This window comes from Anabrus simplex, chromosome 7 (assembly GCF_040414725.1).
Source record: "Anabrus simplex isolate iqAnaSimp1 chromosome 7, ASM4041472v1, whole genome shotgun sequence".
Classification (NCBI taxonomy): Eukaryota; Metazoa; Arthropoda; class Insecta; order Orthoptera; family Tettigoniidae; genus Anabrus; species Anabrus simplex.
The window spans coordinates 143624658-143649102 of NC_090271.1; the positions used below are offsets into that span (position 1 = coordinate 143624658).

The 24445-nt window shown below is 39.5% G+C and overlaps 1 protein-coding gene across 1 annotated transcript in view; it reads left to right on the top strand.

The window, feature by feature from the left end:
* The first annotated feature begins 16373 nt into the window (after positions 1-16373).
* Positions 16374-24445, top strand: part of LOC136876982 (BRO1 domain-containing protein BROX) — a 76323-nt gene continuing 68251 nt past the window's right edge. The window contains exon 1 of the mRNA XM_068228510.1: positions 16374-16561. Coding sequence (XP_068084611.1) covers positions 16461-16561 — 101 coding nt within the window. The 5' untranslated portion in view covers positions 16374-16460. The remainder of the gene's footprint in view (positions 16562-24445) is intronic.

The following is a 24445-nucleotide window of genomic DNA, read 5'->3' on the forward strand; positions in this document are numbered from 1 at the left end:
TCAGTTTATAGATCATCACAGCTGAAGCTTTCTGACGTAAAGCCTCAAGTGGAAGAACATTACAATGTTTGTATAGATAAGCTGTTGGTGTCAATGTAGGTAGCTTAAACAGTATTTTTAATGCTCTCTTGTGTAGGATTTCAACAGTCTGAAATAGCTATTTACTGCAACATGCCCAAATATGCACCATATAAAGTATATGACTTTGAATAAGAGTGTGATAAATATGTTTTAGTAGTCTGTTAGTAAGTTTGTATTTAAGTCTATTAAGAGCACCAATTGCTGGTGTAATTTTATTACAAATTGCCTGAACCTGATCACTCCAAGAGAGGAATTCGTCAAGAATTAAACCTAGGAACTGTGTCGCCCTAGCTCTAGGTATTTTGCAGTTATAAATTTTGAGTGTAATATCCAGAGAAAGCCTGCATGCTGATTTATGAAAGATGATGATAATTAGTTTTAGTCAGATTAATAGTTAGACGATTTACAAGAAGCCAATTCTGAAGTAAAGTAATATCGGACTGCATTACGATTTCGAGGTTATCCGGAGAAGTGTCCGTGTAGAACACGTTAGTGTCATCAGCAAATAAAGACAATCATCCATACAATTTTAATGATCCTATATCATTCATAAATATGAGGAAAAGAATGGGACCTAGTACTGAACCTTGAGGTACACCGATAATTCTAGGCAATGGGCTACTGTTCACATTATTACAGGATACAAATTGTTCTCGGTCTGTAAGGTAACTGACAAACCAGTTTAATGCTGTTCCTCTAACTCCAGCAGCTTCCAGCTTCCTGATTAGTATATCATGGTCCACTGTATCAAAAGCTTTCTTCAGGTCAATGAATAATACTGCAGCTATATTTCCTGAGTCTAAATTTTCCTGTAGTTTAATTATTATATCTTCTATTGCATTGTAAATACTAGAATTTGGTAAAAACCCGTACTGATATTTGTAAAAATAATTATTTTTAGTAAAAATCTCAGCAATCTCTCTTTAACTATGTATTCTAAAATTTTAGATAAGATAATTTATGTAATTTATTTATTTATCTAGCTGAGAATCATAAATGATACCATGGTACCAATGATGTTGGACTTCCTAATGCAGGATATTACCAATACATGTTACACTAATTACAGTTCCTATTTACATATCTATACATCCAATTATATACCAGTAGTTACCAGTAGTTAACATAATACTTTTAAATTTACTTTTATATTTTGAAGACATACTTTTAAATACAAAGATATTCATTCACTGTGTAGAAACAGTCTTCTATCAGATACTTCTTCACACCAGTCTTATAATGAGCATATCCTTTAATCTGTTTTATTTCATTAGGTCATTTATTGAATAGTCTAGTACAGGGCCTCTCAGGGTGTATGCGTGTGGTGCATGCACTGTGCACAGTGCAAAAGACGACTTTGCTTGGTTGACCAGACCCCCACTCCTCGATTTGGAGCAATAGCGCTTACTCTTTCTTTCCTCACGCCTGTCTCGCTCGCTCCCCCTGTCTCCCTCTTCCCCACTTGCTCCGTAGCACTCCAAATCCGAGCTGAGTTGAGCCAAGTAGAGCCGAGCTTAGCCGAGTAGCCCAGAGACGAAGCGTTGGTCCGAGCCGAGCGGCACCGATGCACAGTGCACGGAGCTCTTGCACCTCGATGCACGCGTGAGATTTTGGGCGTTTGAAAGGCCCTGGTCTAGTACATAGTGGTTGCGTGTACAAGAACTGTACTCAAATCTATAGACACTATTCTAGCCCTTCCCCAACCTTGTGCTGCTGAAAACTTTCAATACATGAATGCAAAATTAAACCACTAAAAAAAATAAAAATTAAAAATAGGATGTACGGACAGATTTGCCTTGCTGCAAAGAGCACCGTGTGTTGAATCATACCCTTCTTAAGCCCTGCTTGTGGTAACCATTTCCCGGGAGTGGAATATGTACCTATGACTTGATTGAATGCAACCAGCATAATGTTGACAGCAGTGCTTAATTTCAGTTGGAACATGCCGGAATGGCATTCTGGCACATTCCAGGAAATTTTTTGCACGTTGTTTTTAAGGGAATTGATCAATAAAATGTTGCTGGAACATGTACGTTCATACATGCTTCATAGATTTTATAACACGTTTTCAAATATCAAAACTTGCGACTTTAATAGGGGGGTGGGTTGAGAAAGGGAGCAAATGTGTGGGTATACATTCTGTCACCTTCAATTTTAGAAATTAAGCACTGGCTGATGGTGGTATATGCAATGTGTTTGCATTCACTGTTTAATTATGTTATTTATCAAGTTATCATGTTAATTATAACTTTGTTATTTTTATTATAACTTTGTTACAATGATATCTGAGACCTTAGGAACGTCGAATCTTTAAAAACGATGCCTACTAGAGTAGAAAATGAGAATAAAATGGTCTTCGGTGAAGAAGGATTTGACCGGGTGAGTTGGCCATGCGGTTAGGAGCGCGCAACTGTGAGCTTGCCTTTGGGAGATAATGGGTTTGAATCCCACTATTAGCAGCCCTGAAGATGGTTTTCTGTGGTTTCCTATTTTCACATCAGGCAAATGCTGGGGCCTTTGTGAAGGTCGGGGCCACTTCCTTCCCACTCTTAGCCCTTTCGGGCCGATGACCTTCGATGTTAGGCCCCTTAAAACAACAAGCAAGCATCTTAGCCCTTTCCTATCCCATCATCGCCATAAGACCTATCTGTGTCATTGTAACATAAAGCCAATTGTAAAAAAATATTTATTTGAAAAATTAGATTTTTTACAAACTCCATCATCGACAAATATTGTTCAGTCATCATGGTAACGAGTTCATTGGTGATGGTATGGTGGTGGTGGTTGTTGTTGCTGTTGTTGTTTTATACACTGCAAAATCGTGAGGTATTTAGCCCTTATTAATCAGGAAGATAATGAAGACGACTATTGAAATGAGAAGAAAAATGTGATGGAACGATCACTTGAATAATTAAAGAAAAAGGAATCATAAAAGTTGCCCAGTAAGAAGAAAACAAAATGTCCTAAACCCCCAAAACGTATCAACAAAAACTTTACACTGACCAGCTTTTACAGGTTTGCTTTGTGTATTCTGCTACCACTCATCTCTGTTAGATGGCATATATTAAAAGAAAAGAACTTAATACACAAACATAAAAGCCAGGGTGACAGGATCATATGGTCAAGTGCTGGCTGAGCCCAAAGTGGCAGATTCGGTCCTGTCTCAGTCTAGTGGTATTTGTAGGTGCGCAATTAGGTCAGCCTCGTATCAGTACATACTGTATAACAAGACACTGTGGATCAGTAGTACAGCGTCGGCCTCTAGAACCAAAGGTCGTGGGTTCAAACCCTGAAGAGAGAGTCTGATTTTTGTCATACATGTCGGCATCTAAAATACACTGACTGACAGAGCAAATGCAATACCAAGAAGGAGTGGTCAGAACTTTATGCCAATTGCAGGGTAGACTGACGTCACTGAGGTATGCTCATGATGTGAAATGCGCCGCTGTGCTGCGCACATAGTGAACGATAAATGGGACATGGCGTTGGTGAATGGCCCACTTCGTACCGTGATTTCTCAGCCGACAGTCATTGTAGAACGTGTTGTCGTGTGCCACAGGACACATGTATAGCTAAGAATGCCAGGCCGCCGTCAACGGAGGCATTTCCAGCAGACAGACGACTTTACGAGGGGTATGGTGATCGGGCTGAGAAGGGCAGGTTGGTCGCTTCATCAAATCGCAGCCGATACCCATAGAGATGTGTCCAGGGTGCAGCGCCTGTGGCGAAGATGGTTGGCGCAGGGACATGTGGCACGTGCGAGGGGTCAAGGCGCAGCCCGAGTGACGTCAGCACGCGAGGATCGGCGCATCTGCCGCCAAGCGGTGGCAGCCCCGCACGCCACGTCAACCGCCATTCTTCAGCATGTGCAAGACACCCTGGCTGTTCCAATATCGACCAGAACAATTTCCCGTCGATTGGTTGAAGGAGGCCTGCACTCCCGGCGTCCGCTCAGAAGACTACCATTGACTCCACAGCATAGACGTGCACGCCTGGCATGGTGCCGGGCTAGAGCGACTTGGATGAGGGAATGGCGGAACGACGTGTTCTCCGATGAGTCACGCTTCTGTTCTGTCAGTGATAGTCACCGCAGACGAGTGTGGCGTCGGCGTGGAGAAAGGTCAAATCCGGCAGTAACTGTGGAGCGCCCTACCGCTAGACAACGCGGCATCATGGTTTGGGGCGCTATTGCGTATGATTCCACGTCACCTCTAGTGCGTATTCAAGGCACGTTAAATGCCCACCGCTACGTGCAGCATGTGCTGCGGCCGGTGGCACTCCCGTACCTTCAGGGGCTGCCCAATGCTCTGTTTCAGCAGGATAATGCCCGCCCACACACTGCTCGCATCTCCCAACAGGCTCTACGAGGTGTACAGATGCTTCCGTGGTCAGCGTACTCTCCGGATCTCTCACCAATCGAACACGTGTGGGATCTCATTGGACGCCGTTTGCAAACTCTGCCCGAGCCTCATACGGACGACCAACTGTGGCAAATGGTTGACAGAGAATGGAGAACCATCCCTCAGGACACCATCCGCACTCTTATTGACTCTGTACCTCGACGTGTTTCTGCGTGCATTGCCGCTCGCTGTGGTCCTACATCCTACTGAGTCGATGCCGTGCGCATTGTGTAACCCGCATATCGGTTTGAAATAAACATCAATTATTCGTCCGTGCCGTCTCTGTTTTTTCCCCAACTTTCATCCCTTTCGAACCACTCCTTCTTGGTGTTGCATTTGCTCTGTCAGTCAGTGTATCTTTGACGACATACCATATTTGCTCGCATATAACTCGCACTATTTTTTACCTAAAATAAGTGTGAACATTTTCGGTGCATGATATATGCAGGGATTTGTGTGCAAAAGAATGCATTTCCGAAAAAATGTAAAATTTGCATTAGGCTATTGAAACAAGACAACTAGCGTACTTACCCTATTCATTGTCACTCCCTTCAATCTCCAAGCTATTCTCGCGTGCATCATTCTGACTTCCGTCCAACGCATTTGCAATGCTCGTCTTCAAGAAACTCTTTACAATAATGCCTGTTGACACCATAACCCATGCCTGCATAACCCAATCACACACGAGTTCAACTGATGGCCTCTTTATTTTGCCTGCTGGTGTCAGCTCATGCTCCCCTCCTGCCATCCATTCGGCATATAATTTATGTATGTTGTCCTTGAAGGGCTTGTTGATGGAAACATCTAAGGGCTGTAGACAATGTGTGAGTCCATCAGGAATTACAACGGGATCAGTTTTCATTTCAGGAAGACATGTCTTCCACCAAGTGTCTGCAGAAACTTTCCCACACTAGCATTGCTGGGCGTTGAAGCAGTGCCCCTGGCCATGCTCCCCACACCGTACGGATCCAGTCCTGGATAAGAGCTGTATCCATCCTTTCTCTTGAATCCGTACATGAAGGCCTTTGGGAAACTTTGCTTTAGGCACTGTTTTTCTTTTGAAAATGACGTACGGTGGCAAATTTCTTCTGTCTGCGGTTATTGCTAGCATGACAGTGCAACGCTATTTTTCACACCCAGTTGTATGTACAAGCACACTAGATTCTTCCTTCTTGTTGATGGTGGTGTTGCATGACAAGTTGAAATTTACTGGGGTTTGATCTCCATTGCCGATTTGAGATAAGAGGTAATTTTTTTCTTCTGCGTTGCTATCACATATCAGATGTAAGGCTTTTCAGGCGTTTGCTCTATTAACCAGCGTTTCGTCTTAGGTCTGACACTAGACTTGTCAGAGTGGGATGTGTCAGACCCTACCCACTGACGCTGGGTGTATGCAGGTGAGCTTATCAGTGAAAAATTAGTGAAAAATATCTAATTCCCTCCATGGGAATTCAGAATTTTCCATTGCTATCACATGGCGTTGAAAATCTATGATTTTGTTGCTGAAATTGCTTGGCATTCTCTGCAGAGAGATGTTTGCCTTCACCGATACAATCCCTTTCGTGTCATGAATCTATGGATCCAACCCCAGCTCACTTTCAGCTGAACAGCTGATTTCTCCTTTAATCACTAGTTTGTGCGACTGAATGTAGCATCTCATGCGAGATACTAAAGACATCATTTCACAACTTTGTAATGTAATGAAGCAACTAGTCTTCAAGCTCAGGAAACTTAACAGTTTTCAGCCCTCTGAATGCCTTACGTCTTTGATTGGTGGTTTCTAGCGCAGCTTTCCGTTTACGCCAGTAGCGAACATTAAACTCAGTCACACTGAATTCTCGATCAGCAGCTCCGTTGCCATGTTCTTCAGCATATTTTATCACTTTGAATTTAAACCTAGACGTATAACTCCCATGTTTCTCCATAACTTAAAGATCTACCTACATAAGAAAACTTTACTGAGAAATGACAATAAAACATGAAGTCAGAATACTGGTACTTGTCGACAATACAACAGATGTCTTGATTTATGAATTTCATTTTCCGTATTGACATTTACCAATCGTCATAAAAGGAAAGAAAAATTCCACCTAATCAATACATTTATTTTCTTGTAAAGTATTACAATCTAGGACCGGTTTCGACCCTTCACAGGTCATCCTCAGCTATATCAGAATCACATTTGCATTTCTATCTTATACCTCTGAAAAACCTTCATGATATATTGTTTCATAATATTCAGTGAAAACTTATCTTATAAACTTACAAATTTACAAGTGTTCTGTTAAAATTAAAAATTAAAATTACAAAACTTTGTCTATTATATACATGCACTTTGGCTGACAGAATGCGTCCTTGGGTTGATTAAGCATATATCTTTGGTATTGTTGCTTATTCTGTTGAATCGATTCCCTTTTTATACTTATGTACAATCGTGAATAGACTATCAGTAAAATTTGATAAATAAAACTTGTGTGATAATTACAATAAAATATCATGTTACATCTTTATACCATATTGCTGGAGTGATATTATTTTAGGTAGAATATAAATGCGTGTTGACCTCTATAAAATATTTTACATAAACACACTAATATATTTTAAAGTCTAATCATTGTACTTTAAAGTCTAAAATACTTATTGCTTTGGATCTTGCATTGTTATGTGGTAAAATATTGTAACAATTTGTCTTTATATAAGATCAGGTATTGATAATATTTAAATGATAAGCATTCTATTTAATAGACATTTATGTTTTTTATACAATTCATAATCAACATAATATGAAATTTGTAATTTTATGCAAGAAGGAACTGACATTTAATCATTAGACTTAAAAGCCAACCATACACGGCATATTTAAATATTATCAATACCTGATGTTATATAAAGACAAATTGTTACAATATTTTACCACATAACAATGCCAGATCCAAAGCAATAAGTATTTTAGACTTTAAAGTACAATGATTAGACTTTAAAATATATTAGTGTGTTTATGTAAAAATATTTTATAGAGGTCAACACGCATTTATATTCTACCTAAAATATCACTCCAGCAATATGGTATAAAGATGTAACATGATATTTTATTGTAATTATCACGCAAGTTTTATTTATCAAATTTTACTGATAGTCTATTCATGATTGTACATAAGTATAAAAAGGGAATCGATTCAACAGAATAAGCAACAATATCTAAGATATATGCTTAATCAACCCAAGGACTCATTCTGTCAGCCAAAGTGCATGTATATAATAGACAAAGTTTTGTAATTTTAATTTTTAATTTTAACACAACGCTTGTAAATTTGTAAGTTTTCACTGAAAATTATGAAACAATATATCATGGAGGTCTTTCAGAGGTATAAGATAGAGATGCAAATGTGATTCTGATATAGCTGAGGATGACCTGTGAAGGGTCGAAACCGGTCCTAGATTGTAATACTTTACAAGAAAATAAATGTATTGATTAGGTGGAATTTTTCTTTCCTTTTATGACGAATACAACAGATGGACGATACCTAATACCGTGATCACTTGACTGCCTGGATAGGGAAAAACTCCCAGTTCATGTGATTAGCTCTGCCGGACGGGCAGCGATGAGCATATTGACAAAGACGGAAGAGTGAGAGGGATGGCTGAGTGTGACTGACTGGCTAGCAATGCGGCCTTGAGGCGGGGTTTTGCAAGTTAGGGATTTTTGTTACAACAGCTAGCCTCAACCGTTCAGCAGGTAGAAAGAAATGCAGCTCCTTCTTGTACTGTCACTTACAAAGTACTGTAACAGCAATTAGTACAGTCCCAATATTTAATGTAGGCACATCCATGAAATACCCAAACTTTATTTCATGTATGTACTGTACGTCTTCATGACGTCAGAAATTAATGTGAGTTATGTGTGCTGAATTTTTCCCTGCAATTTCAGATGTTAAAAATGGGATGCAAGATATACGCGGTGGCGAGTTATATGTGGGAAAATATGGTATTTGGTGTTTACCCAACAAAATTACTGGTATGGAATGTTGAAACTTATGCAGGCTGTGTGTCTTATTCTAACTCTCTGTAAAGGTGTAGTGGCATTATGTAGCTAGTTTCTTGTTGATCTGTTTCCACAAGTTTCCATCCTGGACATGGTGAATTGCTTGTTGCAGGTTCTCTCCATTTGGGCTCTTGAGTTTATCTCTCCATCTCAATGGAGCACATCCTCTGGACCTTCGTCCAGCAACTTTCCCTTCAATGATCATCATCTCCAATCCACTGGGTCTTCTGACACTGTGACCGAAGTATCTGAGTTGTTGTTGTTGGATAGATGTCAACAACCATATTTTGATACCAACATGCTTCAAGACTGACTCATTTGTTTGGTGTGCTGTCCAAGATATACACAATATTCTTCTGTAGCACAACATTTCCAAAAATTTAATCCAAAGGAGGTCTGTCATCTTTAAGGTCCAAGTTTCTGCAATGTAGGTGGCAAATTAAAATGCCTGCACACAGTAGACTCACTCCAAATACTGTAAATGTGCCATGCAGAACATGAGAGGGCACGTAAGTATACACTTGCTTCTACTATGGTTCCTACAAACATTCCTTCTGCTCTGTCTGGAACATTCAACATCTCAATTGAACAACTTGAGCTTTGATGTTCTTGGTTTAGCACGGAGCAGAATGTGGGAACATTTCCCTGAACAGGAAAACTTGCCACATCGTTCAGTCTACTGCAGACTAGAATTGTGCAAAACAACATGTAGACTCATTCAAACTTATAAAGGATAGGTCCCTCTCAGACCAAATTTGGTCAAAGCTTCCTGCTCGAGCACTCTGGTCAATGAGTGTTTGAAAGAACCAAGCTCAAAAAGATGCTCAGCTTCACTGAACAAATGAGTCTACCAAACTGTCCATGCTGCCTGATCACAAAGACCAGAACAAGTCTGGGCAGATCAAGTAGCTCGAAAACTCAGAAGTTCAAGTGCTACACTCACTGGGACACTGTTGCCAAATGCATTAGTCTTTGGCACATCTTCATTGTATGACCTTCTTCTTTGTGCCATAACTGCATGTAACATTTGTAACATGCACACAGGAAGCAGAAACAAGGTAACAACACACAGTCTTATCACCTACTGAGTGACTGAACAACTCGGTGGACTTGTATAGCAAGCCTGTTATCAAGTTTAGGCCGACTCGTACAGCTCATTGCTTGAATATTTTCCACTTCAACTGATCAGCAATGAGTCTGGTTCATTTATGGGTCTCTCTCTGTCTTTTCTAGCAGCAGGCTCATTCTCTGACTGAATGGGCTGAGTAGCAGAAGAGGAGAGGTAAAATCTTACAGTCAAGTTCATTGCACAGCACTACTGCAGACCTTAACAGCATTAATATGAGGGTAATCCCAAAAATAAGGTCTCCTATTTTCAAAACAGACTTTCAACCTATTAGGTCATGTTACATAAATTTAGTACGTGTTGAAGAGATGTTAAGTACAGAACAAAAATGTCCAACCGGACACCAGTGGGATCCGAACCCACAACCTTTTGGCAGTGTTCACCACTTCTAATACTGCATCAACTGTCGAGTGTCCTCTCCGAAAGCCATGCTGACGAGGTGACAAATCCCCAGCTTGCTGAACTGCTGAGAGTATTCTGGGCTGTAGGAGCTTCTCTAAACCTTTTCCTGCAGTATCAAGCATTCAAAGGGGTCTATATCCCCCAAGACTTCCCTTTGCTGATCAAAACTAACCGTGCCTTTTTTCATTGATTGCTAAAAATACCTGCCATGAGGCAATTGTTGTACATTTCCAGCACCAACTGTGGACAGAATTCTGCTGTTATCTTCAGCACTTTGGCTGGTATACCATCTGGCCCTGGGGCTTTCTTATTTCTGAGAGAACTAAGAGCTCTTTGTAGTTCTTCTGTGGTGAAATGCAGTATGTCGATTGGTTGCCTTACATCTTCATCAGCAATCCTCTCTGGATGATCAGGGAACAAATTATCCACTATTTCTTTCATGGTTTGTGGATCCATGGTTGGATTTGATAGTGCCCCAAGTTTCTTCAAGACAACCTTATAGCCCAGTCCCCACGGGTTGTCATCCACTTCCTTAGCCATTGCCCACCATCTGGCAGGTTTACTTCTCTTGATTGTATTGAGTTCTTTCCTTGCTGATTTATATTCTGCCATGAGTGAGACATCTTCCTGACTACCTCTAGCTCTCTGTGCTCTGCGCCTCAGTCGTAGGCAACTTTTCCTCAACTCTGCAATTTCTTCAGTCCACCAGTATGCTGGACGTTTACAGTTTCGCGGTTTCCTTCTAGTCATAGATGCATCACAAGCTTGTTGAAGGAGCTGCATGGCGAGTTTGATACATATGTTAGCCATTTCATTTCCTGTGTAACTAGAGCATTTTCTTGATATGTCCTCCATTTCTCTACGTAGTATATCAAGAAATTTCTCTTTTTCTATACTGGTTGTATTCCATTGTTGGTTTGGCAAATTGCGCGACATAGTCCTTAACTGATTGAAATAATAACATTAAGTTATTTATTAGACCACCTAATCAATACAAAATCGTCTTGGATGATTTACATAAATCTGTTGTTTTATCCATTGTACTTATTTTAGCAGCCTTCTAATGTTAATTTTGTTAATACTTCCACTATTGTATCTCATCACATTGTATTTTTCAAACCATCATTGTTATTTTTAATGTTATTTTACTTCAAATCTCTTCAAGATTTTAAAATTCATTTCATTACTACATGTTATTTAGACACTTATTTTTAATTTAAGGTTAAGACTATGGCTGATGATGCCTTCAGGGAAGGCGAAACATGCACCACTATTAGCTAACAAATTTATGTAAATCATCCAAGACGATTTTGCATTGATTAGGTGGTCTAATAAATAACTTAATGTTATTATTTCAATCAAATATCATCAATATGGACCAAAAATGATATTTATTACATGTAATAGTCCTTAACTGCGGATATTCTTGGAGCACATGAAAAATGATGTATTGGTGATCACTTCCCGTATAATCCTGTCATTCGCCATTCAGTGATCCTTGATGAAATGTCTTCTGATGCAAATGTAACGTCAGGTATTGTTCCCCTACCACGTGGTCGTCAGAAGGTTGGCACGTTTCTGCTGTTGATGGCTATCAAACCTGTCCTAGCAGCCATCTCCATTATATGTCGTCCTCTAGAGTCCGTATGTGGCATGCCCCATTCTAACGCTTGGGCGTTGAGATCTTCACCAACCATCAGTCTCTTGTCCATTCCCTGTAGTGCATCTTCAAGGCCATCCAGTTTTGTCTGGACCGGGCAAGTTGTCTGTGCGTGTAGAGGCGCGCGGCTGTGAGCTTGCATCCGGGAGATAGTAGGTTCGAATCCCACTATCAGCAGCCCTGAAAATGGTTTTCCGTGGTTTCCCATTTTCACACCAGGCAAATGCTGGGGCTGTACCTTAATTAAGGCCATGGCCGCTTCCTTCCAACTCCTAGGCCTTTCCTATCCCATCGTCGCCATAAGACCTATCTGTGTCGGTGCGACGTAAAGCCCCTAGCAAAAAAAAAAAAAAGTTTTGTCTGGAAGTCACTCACAGACTCATTTGGAGTGAAGTAACAGTTCAAAAATGTTATTCTGCCAATCACGACCAAAACAAATCCATCTCCACACCCATAATCTCTAACCGTAAATTTTCTCAGATCTGGTATCCAAATTGCAGCTGTCCCAAGGTTGTCTGCGAACCATCCTGGGTGATCCCTGTTGTGATACTGTTCACTGAGTAATGCTAGATCTGCTCCTTCCTCAAAGATCAGCTGAGACAAAAGATCATTTGCTCTCCAACTTCTGTGCACATTTGCCTGAATAATTCGTATCATTTGTTTTTGATTTTAAACTCCTCAAGAGCTTGACAAAATACAACGCAGGCACCTGAGCCAGATACGTGATATTGTTTATTCTCTTCTTCGCCCCTGTCTGTACAAATTACACATCGTGGATTTGTTTTGCAGCCTGCTGTCTTGTGTCCAGTTTCTCCACACTTGAAATAAAGCTTACTTCTGTCTGGGCCTTTGCAGAAACACGCATGATGTCCATAAGAAAGACATCGAAAGCAACAAGGTACCACAATTCTTTTTTGTATCCTACAGTAGAGTCATCCTACTTTGATTAGACCAGCTTCCAGAAGTTTCATAGCTGCTTTGTCTACCGGCCCTACTATGGCGAGTTTCTGCCCCCTGCTGTTTGGTTTTGTGACTATAATTTTTATCTCACCATTGAAATTCCCCAAATCCCGCCTTACAGCATCTACAGCAGTGGTAGCATCATCCATATCCCAAATTTCAAGTGTTGTTCGGGGGGATCAGAACTTTCACTTCACCATCTTGTCCAACGACATTTCTCAAAGATTTACCAAAGATGTTCCTGTTCTCATTTTGTGTGGTTTTGTTAAATCCCAAAAGAACAGCGCCTGCTCTTATTTTATGAATTGACCGAATATCTGTCCCACATTCTTCTGGCTTCACTTTACTCCAAATGTCTCTCAAAACATCTGCATAAGTCTTACCATTCATTGGTGTGATGAGGACAGCTTCTGAATGGCTCCATGGTATGGGGTGATCTTCTTTCCTCTTCTTTCCACTTTCTGTGGCTGTGTCATGATCATTTCTATCGGTTTCTGGTGGCGTATTTTTTATCTTATCATTCTTCTTTTTCTCTTTGGGGAGGACTTTTTTCTATTCCATCTCATCTTTCTTCTTGGTTGCTATTGGTAGTGATGTTTTAGTCAGCTCCGGCTCCTTTACAGTTGTTGATTTTTGTTCTAATTGCTCCCTTGTCTTCTTCCAAGACATTCTGCAAGTTGCCCCTGCATCTAGAGCTTCCTCCTATTTTGCCAGGCCATTCCAAATTTCCTTCTTCGGATTCTTCAAAGTAATAATAATAATAATAATAATAATAATAATAATAATAATAATAATAATAATAATGGCCGTAAACCACTCCCACATCGAGGTTTGCCTCATCCTCATCTCGTTGGCTCCCGAGCAAGTGGAAAGAGGATAAAGAGAAAATAGAATGTATACAACTCGTGCGGTTTATGACATCTATGGCAATTGTTTTAATAGTTCATTTTATTGATATCGTAGGAAAAGTAATTTAAAAAATAGTTTTGTTTAATTTCTTTATGTTCCGCTGTTACACGTAATTCTGCAAACGGTTCAGAGATAGTGATATGCGTTTTCATGGATCGAGTAGCACCAAGACCAACCGCCAGATGCCAGCCCATCGCAAATCTGAAAACCCACTGCCTGCTCGATACGCACCCGATGGATTCTGAAAACCATAAAAACCGAGACCACTCTCCCTGCATCTTTGACAAAGACCAGCTTGCAGCTTCAATACTTGAAAAAGACCGATTTGATCTTGATCTTCTATCAAATACAGTAGAGACAATACGCGACACACTGTGAGATATTGAGGGACAGCGATTAGAGCTCTGTCTGGCGGAGTGACCTGGAGTTACTGATTCTGTCATAAGAGCAGGTGTATTTGTTTGTAAAGTCTTTGATGTTATTTATGCGTTTGCATTAAGTTGACATAAGTACAGTAAATAGTAACTTGTGAAATTCCTTTATATCTCCTGTCAATATCAGTGGAAAGATATGTACTGCGTTTGGCTGCAATGACTATGAAGTGCAGAAGGATTCGCGATCTTTCTTTTGATTTCTCTTGTGACAAGATAATGTAAGTAAATACTGTGTTTGCATATATATTCTTCCAGTTACAAAGAGATTTTTATAGTAAGGTACTTCCTACACTTCTGATCTGCACAACCCATATTTTAACTGGTTTAAAATATAATAAGCTTATTTTATTGTATTAGTGCAGCAGTTAACCTTCAATACCAATGTGTTGTTGTGGGTGTGATCTGTGGGTTTTGATTTAATTCAGAAAAATGCATACACATATGTGTGTGGCTGGTTGTGTTCCAAGTTACCTTATTTTGGAATGCCGTAATGCGTTGTCAAGCACTGAAGAAAATATGGGTGATTTAAGAAATGTACCGTACATATTTTGTTGAAACAATATGATGATGCAAATTTGCTTTACCCTAATGTAATGGCAAGTATTGCTTATAGGGAAAGTTTGAATGTTTTTAAGACTGAATTTATAGATTTTCTTTCTGTTAGTGGGCTTCAAGTTAAAAGGAAAATCGTCGAGCTCTTAAATGAAAATTTATTGAATCGTGTGTAGGAAATGTGCCGATATTTTTGTTGACAAGTGTTTTAATATGCTGATACACTGCTTTTAAATGAGAAAAAAAGACAAAACTAGCCGTGGAAGTTCAGGCAGGTATGCTAAAGCTAAAAAAGTAATACATAAATGAAAGATCAAGCCCTTTACATCATTTAAATAATAACCTGTTAAATAATTCTTCATTCATTTATCCAGAATTGCTTTAGATACTTTGAAGTTAATATTTTAGTAACACTTTCTTTCTAGACGTAATTTATTTATCAATTTCCGTATATCTTTGTCCATTGATATTTGAATTTAGCGCGAATTTTCAGGTTACGCCACTAGGAGCGCCACTTGCGAATTGTCTCCCATTTTAGCAACGCTAAATCCGTAAGTGTCGCGTATTGTCTCTACTGTATTTGATAGAAGATCGAGATCAAATCGGTCTTGTTCAAGTTCAAGAAAGAAAAGTATGAAAATGTTGTCGATAGTGATGCTTTGAGGAATATTTACGTACAATTAGAGTAAAAATGTAACATACCCTTGGCTGTATAGTGGAATATTTTTAAAGTCGCTGGCCTGGAAATGATCTGAACAGATCTTATAATTCTTATATAAGCGTAACGTCCCTTCTTTCTTGTACACCTTATCCAAATCACTTCTGTGACATTTCAAAACCCACAGGTCACACCTACAACACATCGGTATTGAAGGTTAACTGCTGCACTATACAATAAAATATGCGTATTACATTTTAAGCCAGTTAAAATATGGGTCGAGCTGGTCACTGGAAGAATATATATACAAACACAATATTACTTACACTTTCTTGTCACGAGGGAACCTCCATGCATTCTTCTCTACTTCATAGTTGTCTTGCTTATTTAATGGGCTTCGCTAGGGATACTTCATAGTTACTGCAGCCAAACACAGCACATACCTTTCCCCTCATGTTGAGAGGAGATATCAAGGAATGACAAGCGCTATTATTTAATTATGTCAACTCACTGAAATGAAATGTCGTATGGCTTTTAGTGCCGGGATATCCCAGGACGGGTTCGGCTCGCCAGGTGCAGGTCTTTCTATTTGACTCCCGTAGGCGACCTGCGCGTCGTGATGAGGACAACACATACACCCAGCCCCCGTGCCATTGGAGTTAACCAATTAAGGTTAAAATCCTCGACCCGGCCGGGAATCGAACCCGGGACCCTCTGAACCGAAGGCCAGTACGCTGACCGTTCAGCCAACGAGTCAACTCACTGAAAACGCATTAATAACACCAAAAACTTCACACAAAAGTACACGTGCTCTTATGACAGAATCAGTAGTTTTCAGGTCTACTCGCTAGAGAGAGCTCCAATAGCTGTACCTCGATATCTCGCTCAGTGTCGCGTATTGTCTCTACTGTTTTTGCTTGTATTCTATCCTTTTTGGTCTTGATCGGACTCACTGCCTGCGATCGGACTGGACTCGAAAACGTAGTCTTCGATATATCATTTGAGACATCGTCATTGATATCGATAGCTATTAGATGTATCGAGCAGTGAGATTACTTCTGTTTTCCTTCCATAGCTCTTTAATCGCGTGGCTGGGTATACCGCTCCCAAGCGAAGCCCATTAAATTATACGATCAAGACAAGACAAGACAAGCTCTTTAATCCTCGACCAGATTGACATCAGTACGTCATTAAATTAAAATAATATATTGAAATTTCGTTCTATTTGTTTCCAGAATGGCTCATTGGTTCCACCGAAATATTTTCAAGGCAACAACAATAGTGAATTTCGATGTCAAAATGATTGTTCAAGATGCAGAAGCTCTAAAGATATGCAGGTGAATGAATGTTTACATGATAATTCTGGAGGAAAAGTTCTTGTTTTCTTTATGTTTACTGTGTATTTCTTTTATGAGGTTATGCTTTTCTGAAAGTAATGACGCTTTTTCCTGTGACAGACTTTGTAAATACTTTGGAAAGTAATACGTAAATTTCATTGTCACTATGTTGAAATTGGAGAAACTCTGTCACAGCTGATTAATTATGTATTCTGTGAATTCAGTCTTCTGTTGTAAATAATTTATTGCAGAAACACTCTCGTACAGTATAGGGACTGCCTGATAATCCTGTTTTTACATGTGAACCTAAGCAGTTATGATCTTAAAAGCAGGAACATCACTGCTCTGAAAGAGGTATTGCAGATTTAAGTCATTGCAGTTATTGGCCAGTAGTGTTTATTCCTTTTTAATAATCATCCGACTGTAATATTTTTGATTAAGACTATGAAACTTCCGTTCATTTCCATAATGGAGCAAATCTTATATGACTACAACAGTGTAACCTTTTAAATTGACACACCCACTTTCTAGACATATGTCCTAACACTGCCTTTACTGGCGCCAATAGTTCTGTTGTTTGAATCTTAAAGCAACAGTCACGAATTTCTCCACTCTCACCACTTGAATGTTTAAAAAAAAAACTGATAATGTTACTATAGAAACTTAATAGCACCAATGATTATTTGGACCGCCTAACCTCAACCTCCAAATCATCCAATTCTCCATCGTTGAAATAAACATTGCTACACCGGGTTTTGCAAATCTTCTTACGTTGAAGAGGAAATGCTGCCTCTTTCAGTCACTTTTTACTATACATTTTAGAACACTGTCCATCTGTTGTAGTCTTGTATTTTAACAGGGCAGTAAAATAATTGCAGTTAGGCAACAGCTGTAAGTAAGTTTAATTGATTTTTTTTTTGTACAGTTTTAATGATTTTGTCTTATTGGAATAATCTGTTAGAATGCTGAACCATTCTTTGAATGCCAGATGTTTGAATGGTTCAAAAAAATATGGGTATGTATTTTTCATGGGGCTATAGCCTGTAGCAAACCTTTCATTCACCCTATTAAGTAGTAGGCTTGTGAATGCAGTGATATAACAATATTCCTTAAAATATTGCTCATGAAAATTTTCAATTACTGGGGGCAATGATAATGCTTTTATATCAAAATTTAAGTAGAAGAGGAGGAGAAAAAGGAGAAGGTGGTAGTGTTTCACGTTGGTACCAACAACATAAGGCATGCAGGTATAAGTACCAATATAGTTGGAGATGTGTGGGATCTGGTAAATGCAGCACGGGTGAAGTTTAAGGAAGCGGGGATTATCAGTGGAATACCGTGGAGGGATACTGACTGGAAGATGATTGGGGATTTAAATGAGGCTATGGAGTGGGTACGTGGGGAAATTACATTACATGGACTTAATGGAAATTATCTGAATCACCCTCTGCACCAGTGCCAAAAATTTTACTCAGTCAATGAAAAGCACAATCGAACTACAACTCACAGAACCTACTAGAAACATTTGTATATTTCGTACTCAGACATTTTAACGAATTTGTATACTTATATCACAATGTATTGAATTATTTTTTGCTATTTGCTTTACGTCGCACCGACACAGATAGGTCTTATGGCGATGATGGGATAGGACAGGCCTAGGAAGTGGAAGGAAGCGGCCGTGGCCTTAATTAAGGTACAGCCCCGGCATTTGCCTGGTGTGAAAATGGGAAACCACGGAAAACCATCTTCAGGGCTGCCGACAGTGGGGCTCGAACCCACTATCTCCCGATTACTGGACACTGGCCGCACTTAATCGACTGCACCTATCGAGCTCGATATGTATTGAATTTGTGTCGCATAACATTTTAACATTCATGTAATATTTAAGAACCATAGCGCTTGGTTCAATTCAATCATATATCATAATTCATAACGCATGTTATAATATTGTTCATAGAGCTCACAACATTAGTTTTATTGTTTAATAGGAAGTAATGTTTTAGGACATTAGACAAAATTGTGTACTTATCTAATGATGGCTGATGATGACCCCAAGTAGGGTCGAAACTAGTCCCTAACAACTTATTGTAATGTAAATATAGGCATTACAAATAGCATAAAGTAGTGAATAGGAGGAATAAACAGTTTTTGTAAGATTAAATTGTATGAGATCATTTAGATCCTTTAAATTTGAGAAAATAAGCCAAACAAGGTTAAGAAAATAACATACCATAAAATCATCCTATAAGTCGAAGCATGGCATCAAATATGACACCAAAGTAATGGAGTACATGAATAAGTGATAAGTTACCATAAATTCACATGTGCTTATCAATTCATCAAATACTTGCAAATAAAGGCTCGACGACCTAACTATAATATTCCAACAGTACGAAACTCATATACAATCCAGCATGAGCACTTTTTAATTTCCAAGGTTACTCAGTTAAAAATTGCACTTATTATTATCATCATCATCATTATTATTATTATTATTATTATTATTATTATTATTATTATTATTATTATTATATTTATTCTTTTCGTTTCAGCCATCTATGGGCTACGAATACGCAACTCATTGCTTTCTCCAATTCTTTCTCCTTCCTCTTTCACTAGTATTCCTTCATCCGTTGGCTTGCTCGTGCTCGTTCTTCTGCCGAGAATACTCTATTCTTCCTCGTTTTCTCATCAGCTAGGTCCTTCACCTCCGCAACTCTCTGCCTGAAGATTTTTCTGTTTGTTATATCTTCTGCCGTGATCCCACATTTTTCTAAATCTCGGTGGACTTCTTTTACCCATGGGACTTGTGTCTTTCTGTTGGCGAGTCTCTCCGATCCCATCCTTTTAATATGTCCGTCGAACGTCAATCTCCTCTTTTTCATTGTGGTGGTGATGTTTTCAAATTGTTGGTATAGTTCTCGGTTTGGTCTCATTCGAAACGTAAACTTGTCCAATGATTTTATGGGTCCAAGAATCTTTCTAAGGAACCTCCTTTCTTTCTTTTCCAAATCTGAGAGTCCCTTCGTGGCTATTGTCTCAGCTGCGTATAAACATTCAGGTTTGACTATCGTGCTGTAGCGCTTGAATTTGGCCTGGTAGGAGAGTGACTTAGATTTGTAGATGTTCTGACATAATCTAAACGCAGTTTCCATCTTTCTTGCACGTTCTTGAATTGGTGCTTTCTCATTCATGTTTGGAGTCAAAATCTCTCCTAGGTACTTTTGTAGCTCTTTTGATGTCACCGTACTTCGTCCTCATTCTCCAGGTTGGGTCAATGGTATTTATGTTCATGTACTCCATCTTCTCAAAAGATATTTGCAATCCTGTTTTGTCTGCTGTTTCTTTGAGGACTTCAATCTGCTTAATTGCAATTTGCAAATTCTCTGCAAAAAAATACTATATCATCTGCAAATGCGAGGCATTCAAATTTAAGCCCAGTTCTCTTGTGACCTAATCTAATTTCATTTGGAAAGTTGAATTTGCTCATTTCTTTACGCCATTCCCTGATAACTTTCTCTAAAACACAGTTGAACAAAATTGGAGAGAGGCCATCTCCTTGTCTCAAACCTGTTTTGATTTCAAAGGGCTCTGACAGTTCTGCTAAAAATTTTACCTGCGATCGTGTGTTTTTTAGTGTTTGATGAATCAAGGTTGTTGTCTTATTGTCTATTCCAAATTCCTTAAGCACTTCCATTAGTGTGTCCCGGTGTATGGAGTCGTATGCTTTTTTGAAATCCACGAATGTCAATATCACTTTCTTATCTGCTGCTAATGTCTTAGTTTTGATTAGTCTTAATGGTAAAAATCTGTTCTTCACATGACCGCCCCTTTCGAAAGCCAGCTTGATATTCTCCTAATTGTTTATCTATATGTCCTTCTATCCTATGCTTGAGTGCTATAGAAAGTATCTTGTAGGCTACTGGCAAAAGTGATATCCCTCTATAGTTATTGACATTCGTTCTGTCTCCTTTCTTGTGCAGGGGGTGGATGATAGCCTCCCTCCATTCATCTGGGATCTCTTCTATGGACCAGATCTGTTGAAAGAGTGTTTCAAGTTGTTCCAGGAAGTTATCCCCTGCATATTTCAGAAGTTCAGCAACAATTGAGTCCTTGCAAGATGCTTTGTTATTTTTCAAGCTTTTGATGATCTCCTTTATTTCGTTCTTATCTGGCGGGATTGATTCATGCAGTGTGCTTTCTGGTTTCTGGAACGTCAGTTTTTCTTGAGGTGGATCACAGTTGAGCAGTTCTTTGAAATATTTAGCCAAGTGTTCACAGTTCTGTTTGTTGCTCATAATCAGCTTATCTCTTCTATCTCTCTCAGCTGGTCTCTTTTGAATCTTCTTTTGGCACTCTTGAACACCTTTGCTGTCCTTTTCCTTTGGATCTTAAATTCTTCAAGGTTCTGTTTGTTGGAGTTCCACTTGTTCCAAGCTTCTGATCGTCTTCGTAGAGCATCTTCACACTCATTCCACCATGGATGCTTCTTCTTCTTCTTAGGAAGAAAATTTGTTTGTTTCGCTGCTTCCTGAATCTTTCGAGCCATTTTGTTCCACTCATAGGACTCCGTGTCGAGTTCTTTCTGATATTTCACTACTATTTCTTCGCTGACTTTGAGTTCTTCAATTCTGTACTTCTGTATTCTGAGGGGTTTCTTTCTACGGTTACAAGGTATGGGTTTCACTTTTATCCTTGTTAGATAGTGGTCGGAATCAAAATTAGCACCTTTTTGCACTCTAACATTCATTATTTCCTTCGGGCTGGTGGTCGCTACATGGTCAATTTGGAATTCTCCTAACATGGAGTTAGGTCAATCAATCAATCAATACTGATCTGCATTTAGGGCAGTCGCCCAGGTGGCAGATTCCCTGTCTGTTGCTTTCCTAGCCTTATCCGAAATGATTTCAAAGAAATTGGAAATTTATTGAACATCTCCCTTGGTAAGTTATTCCAATCCCTAACTCCCCTTCCTATAAATGAATATTTGCCCCAGTTTGTCCTCTTGAATTCCAACTTTATCTTCATATTGTGATCATTCCTACTTTTATAGACGCCATTCAAACCTATTCGTCTACTAATGTCATTCCACGCCATCTCTCCGCTGACAGCTCGGAACATACCACTTAGTCTAGCAGCTCTTCTTCTTTCTCTCAATTCTTCCCAACCCAAACATTGCAACATTTTTGTAACGCTACTCTTTTGTCGGAAATCACCCAGAACAAATCGAGCTGCTTTTCTTTGGATTTTTTCCAGTTCTTGAATCAGGTAATCCTGGTGAGGGTCCCATACACTGGAACCATACTCTAGTTGGGGTCTTACCAGAGACTTATATGCACTCTTCTTTACATCCTTACTACAACCCCTAAACACCCTCATAACCATGTGCAGAGATCGGTACCCTTTATTTACAATCCCATTTATGTGATTACCCCAGTGAAGATCTTTCCTTATATTAACACCTAGATACTTACAATGATCCCCATGATCGCCATGTCATCATCCGCTTGGGAGCTCTCTTGAATTGAGTGGACATTATTTTCATACCAAATGATTCACAAACATCTATCAATCTTTCACCATTTCTGTTTGTCCTTTTATGAGCTGTGTATGTTCCAACGATGTTTTGAAATTTTTTTCTCTTTTCCAATCTGAGCATTAAAATCTCCCATCAAGATCTTGACATGTTTTTCTGGGGTTCTGAACAGTTCTTCTACAAGTTGTGACCATAATTCTTCTACTTTCTCTGGATTCTTTCTGTTATCTTCATTAATTGGAGCATGAACATTGAAAATGGAGTACAATTTGTTTCCACTTTTGAGAGTTAGTACAGAGAGTCTGGGAGATGGAGATCTGAAGTCTACTATAGATTCTGTTATAGAGTTGTGAATAAAGAAGGCTGTCCCAAGTATTAACACTGGATTCTTGGTTTTCTCTGACTTCTTAACTTTGATAGCTGGCCTTCCTTTCAGTATTCTGTAGTTTCCAATAGCCGACACTTCATCTGAAATAAATCTTGTTCCTTGGACTGCTAGGACTTTGATCTTATATTCATAGAGTACTTTGATCAGTTCCTTTTGTTTACCAACTTTCATAAGGGTGTTCACATTGAGTGTGCCAAAGAAATGCTTTTCTTTCGTTCTGAGTTTGTGGGGTGATGGATCCTCCGACTGATCCAAACATGATGGTGTAGGGCCCCCAAAATCCTTTGCCCTACTTGAACCAGAACTCTGGCCCTGGATTTTACCGGCTGGGGTACTAGATTCTGTACGTTTTGTCATCATGTTAGTTGCGTGGTTTTTGGTTTGGGGGATAGGGCAGAACGCCATCCAAAAAGTAAAACCAAGTTGGTGAGACCTGGAGTTTTAGAACAGCCGTCCCTAACATGGAATCCGACGCTGACCAGGAAATACCAGTATAATGGTCCGTTATTGGACATTATAAATTTTCCAGCTAACTCACTCTTGGTTGCCTGCGTTTCGCCCTCGTGTGCTAAGTTAGGCTCATCAGTTGGGACTTAGCACACCAACCAAGACGCAAGGCTAGCGCATACCGTGGAGGCCACTGCATAAGCTACTTGAAGCCACCAGCAGTGCCAATGCACTATGAGAGCTATGTCTCATTTCCAAAATTTGATGCCTGCCTGGCCATCAGATAATACAGATGTTGATTCCCAAAGGGACAAATATTTTAAATTCCCTTTGGGAATCAACATCTGTATTAGCTGACCAGGAAGCCGCCCGATTCGGGAACAGTCGCGCCTGGGTTTTAACTTGCTTTTCTTTTCGGGGTGTGCTCCCTTAGGTTCTTCCGCTCTCTGTGCCGTTGGGAAATAGATTCCTCTTCCGCCGCTGAGACCGTTGACCAGTTTCGCCTAGTAACCCTAGGTAGGGGCCCTATAACAGGGTGCTACCATCCGGAGCCAGATGGACCTTGGTTTTTTTACGAGGTTGATACTCCTCCCGCTCCTCCTTCCTCATCACTTGCACAATGAGGCCCCGGGCTTGCGACCGGCACTGGCGGAGGTTTTATTATTATTATTATTATTATTATTATTATTATTATTATTATTATTATTATTATTATTATTTGTTATTCCAGATGGTTATCTCCGCTTTACCTTAATCAAAATTACTCCATATTTATTATCATGCAAATATATCTGCCATGCTTTCCTGGTAAAGGGAAAGAACATTACAATAACTGAAGCCTCGTGGTCAACACATATGACGTGTCTAATCTCAACATGCACAAATGATTAACTCACTCCAGCATGGCTTTAGCATTTGCGCGAGTCACATAGTGTAATGATGGCACATATTAACTAACAGCAAGTTGTTGTTGTTGTTGTTGTCGTCATTATTATTCTCGATTATGAATTAAGGAAATGCCCACTCTGAAGGCATTGAATAAAGTTGAACGTGATTACACATAATTCATGGTAAAAATTCAACCAAAGTCTACACCAACGACTGGAGACAAATGGAACTAGATAGAAAAATATCTACAACCAATCCAGAATGTTCTAATACGCTACATGTACAAAGAATGAAAGCGAGATTAAAATTACAAATTAGAAGGCAATATAAATGTTACTTTCTATTTGTGTTAGATGTCTTGATTTCAACTCATGGTCTCCTCCACTGCTCCATGGGGTTTCACCATTAGGCTAGGGCGTCGTGTCAACTTTAGCTGGACATCTCCATTCCACAGATGTAAATGCAGTTAACAGTCCAACCACATCTCCAACGACGGAGGATTATCTTCTATTGTGGTTTTTAAATACTCGAAAAGTACTCCTTTGTCACCTGAAACTAAGATGACTATCAGACTATGTCCCTCTTGTCGTAAACTAATATCATTCAACAGAGCGGCTACTTG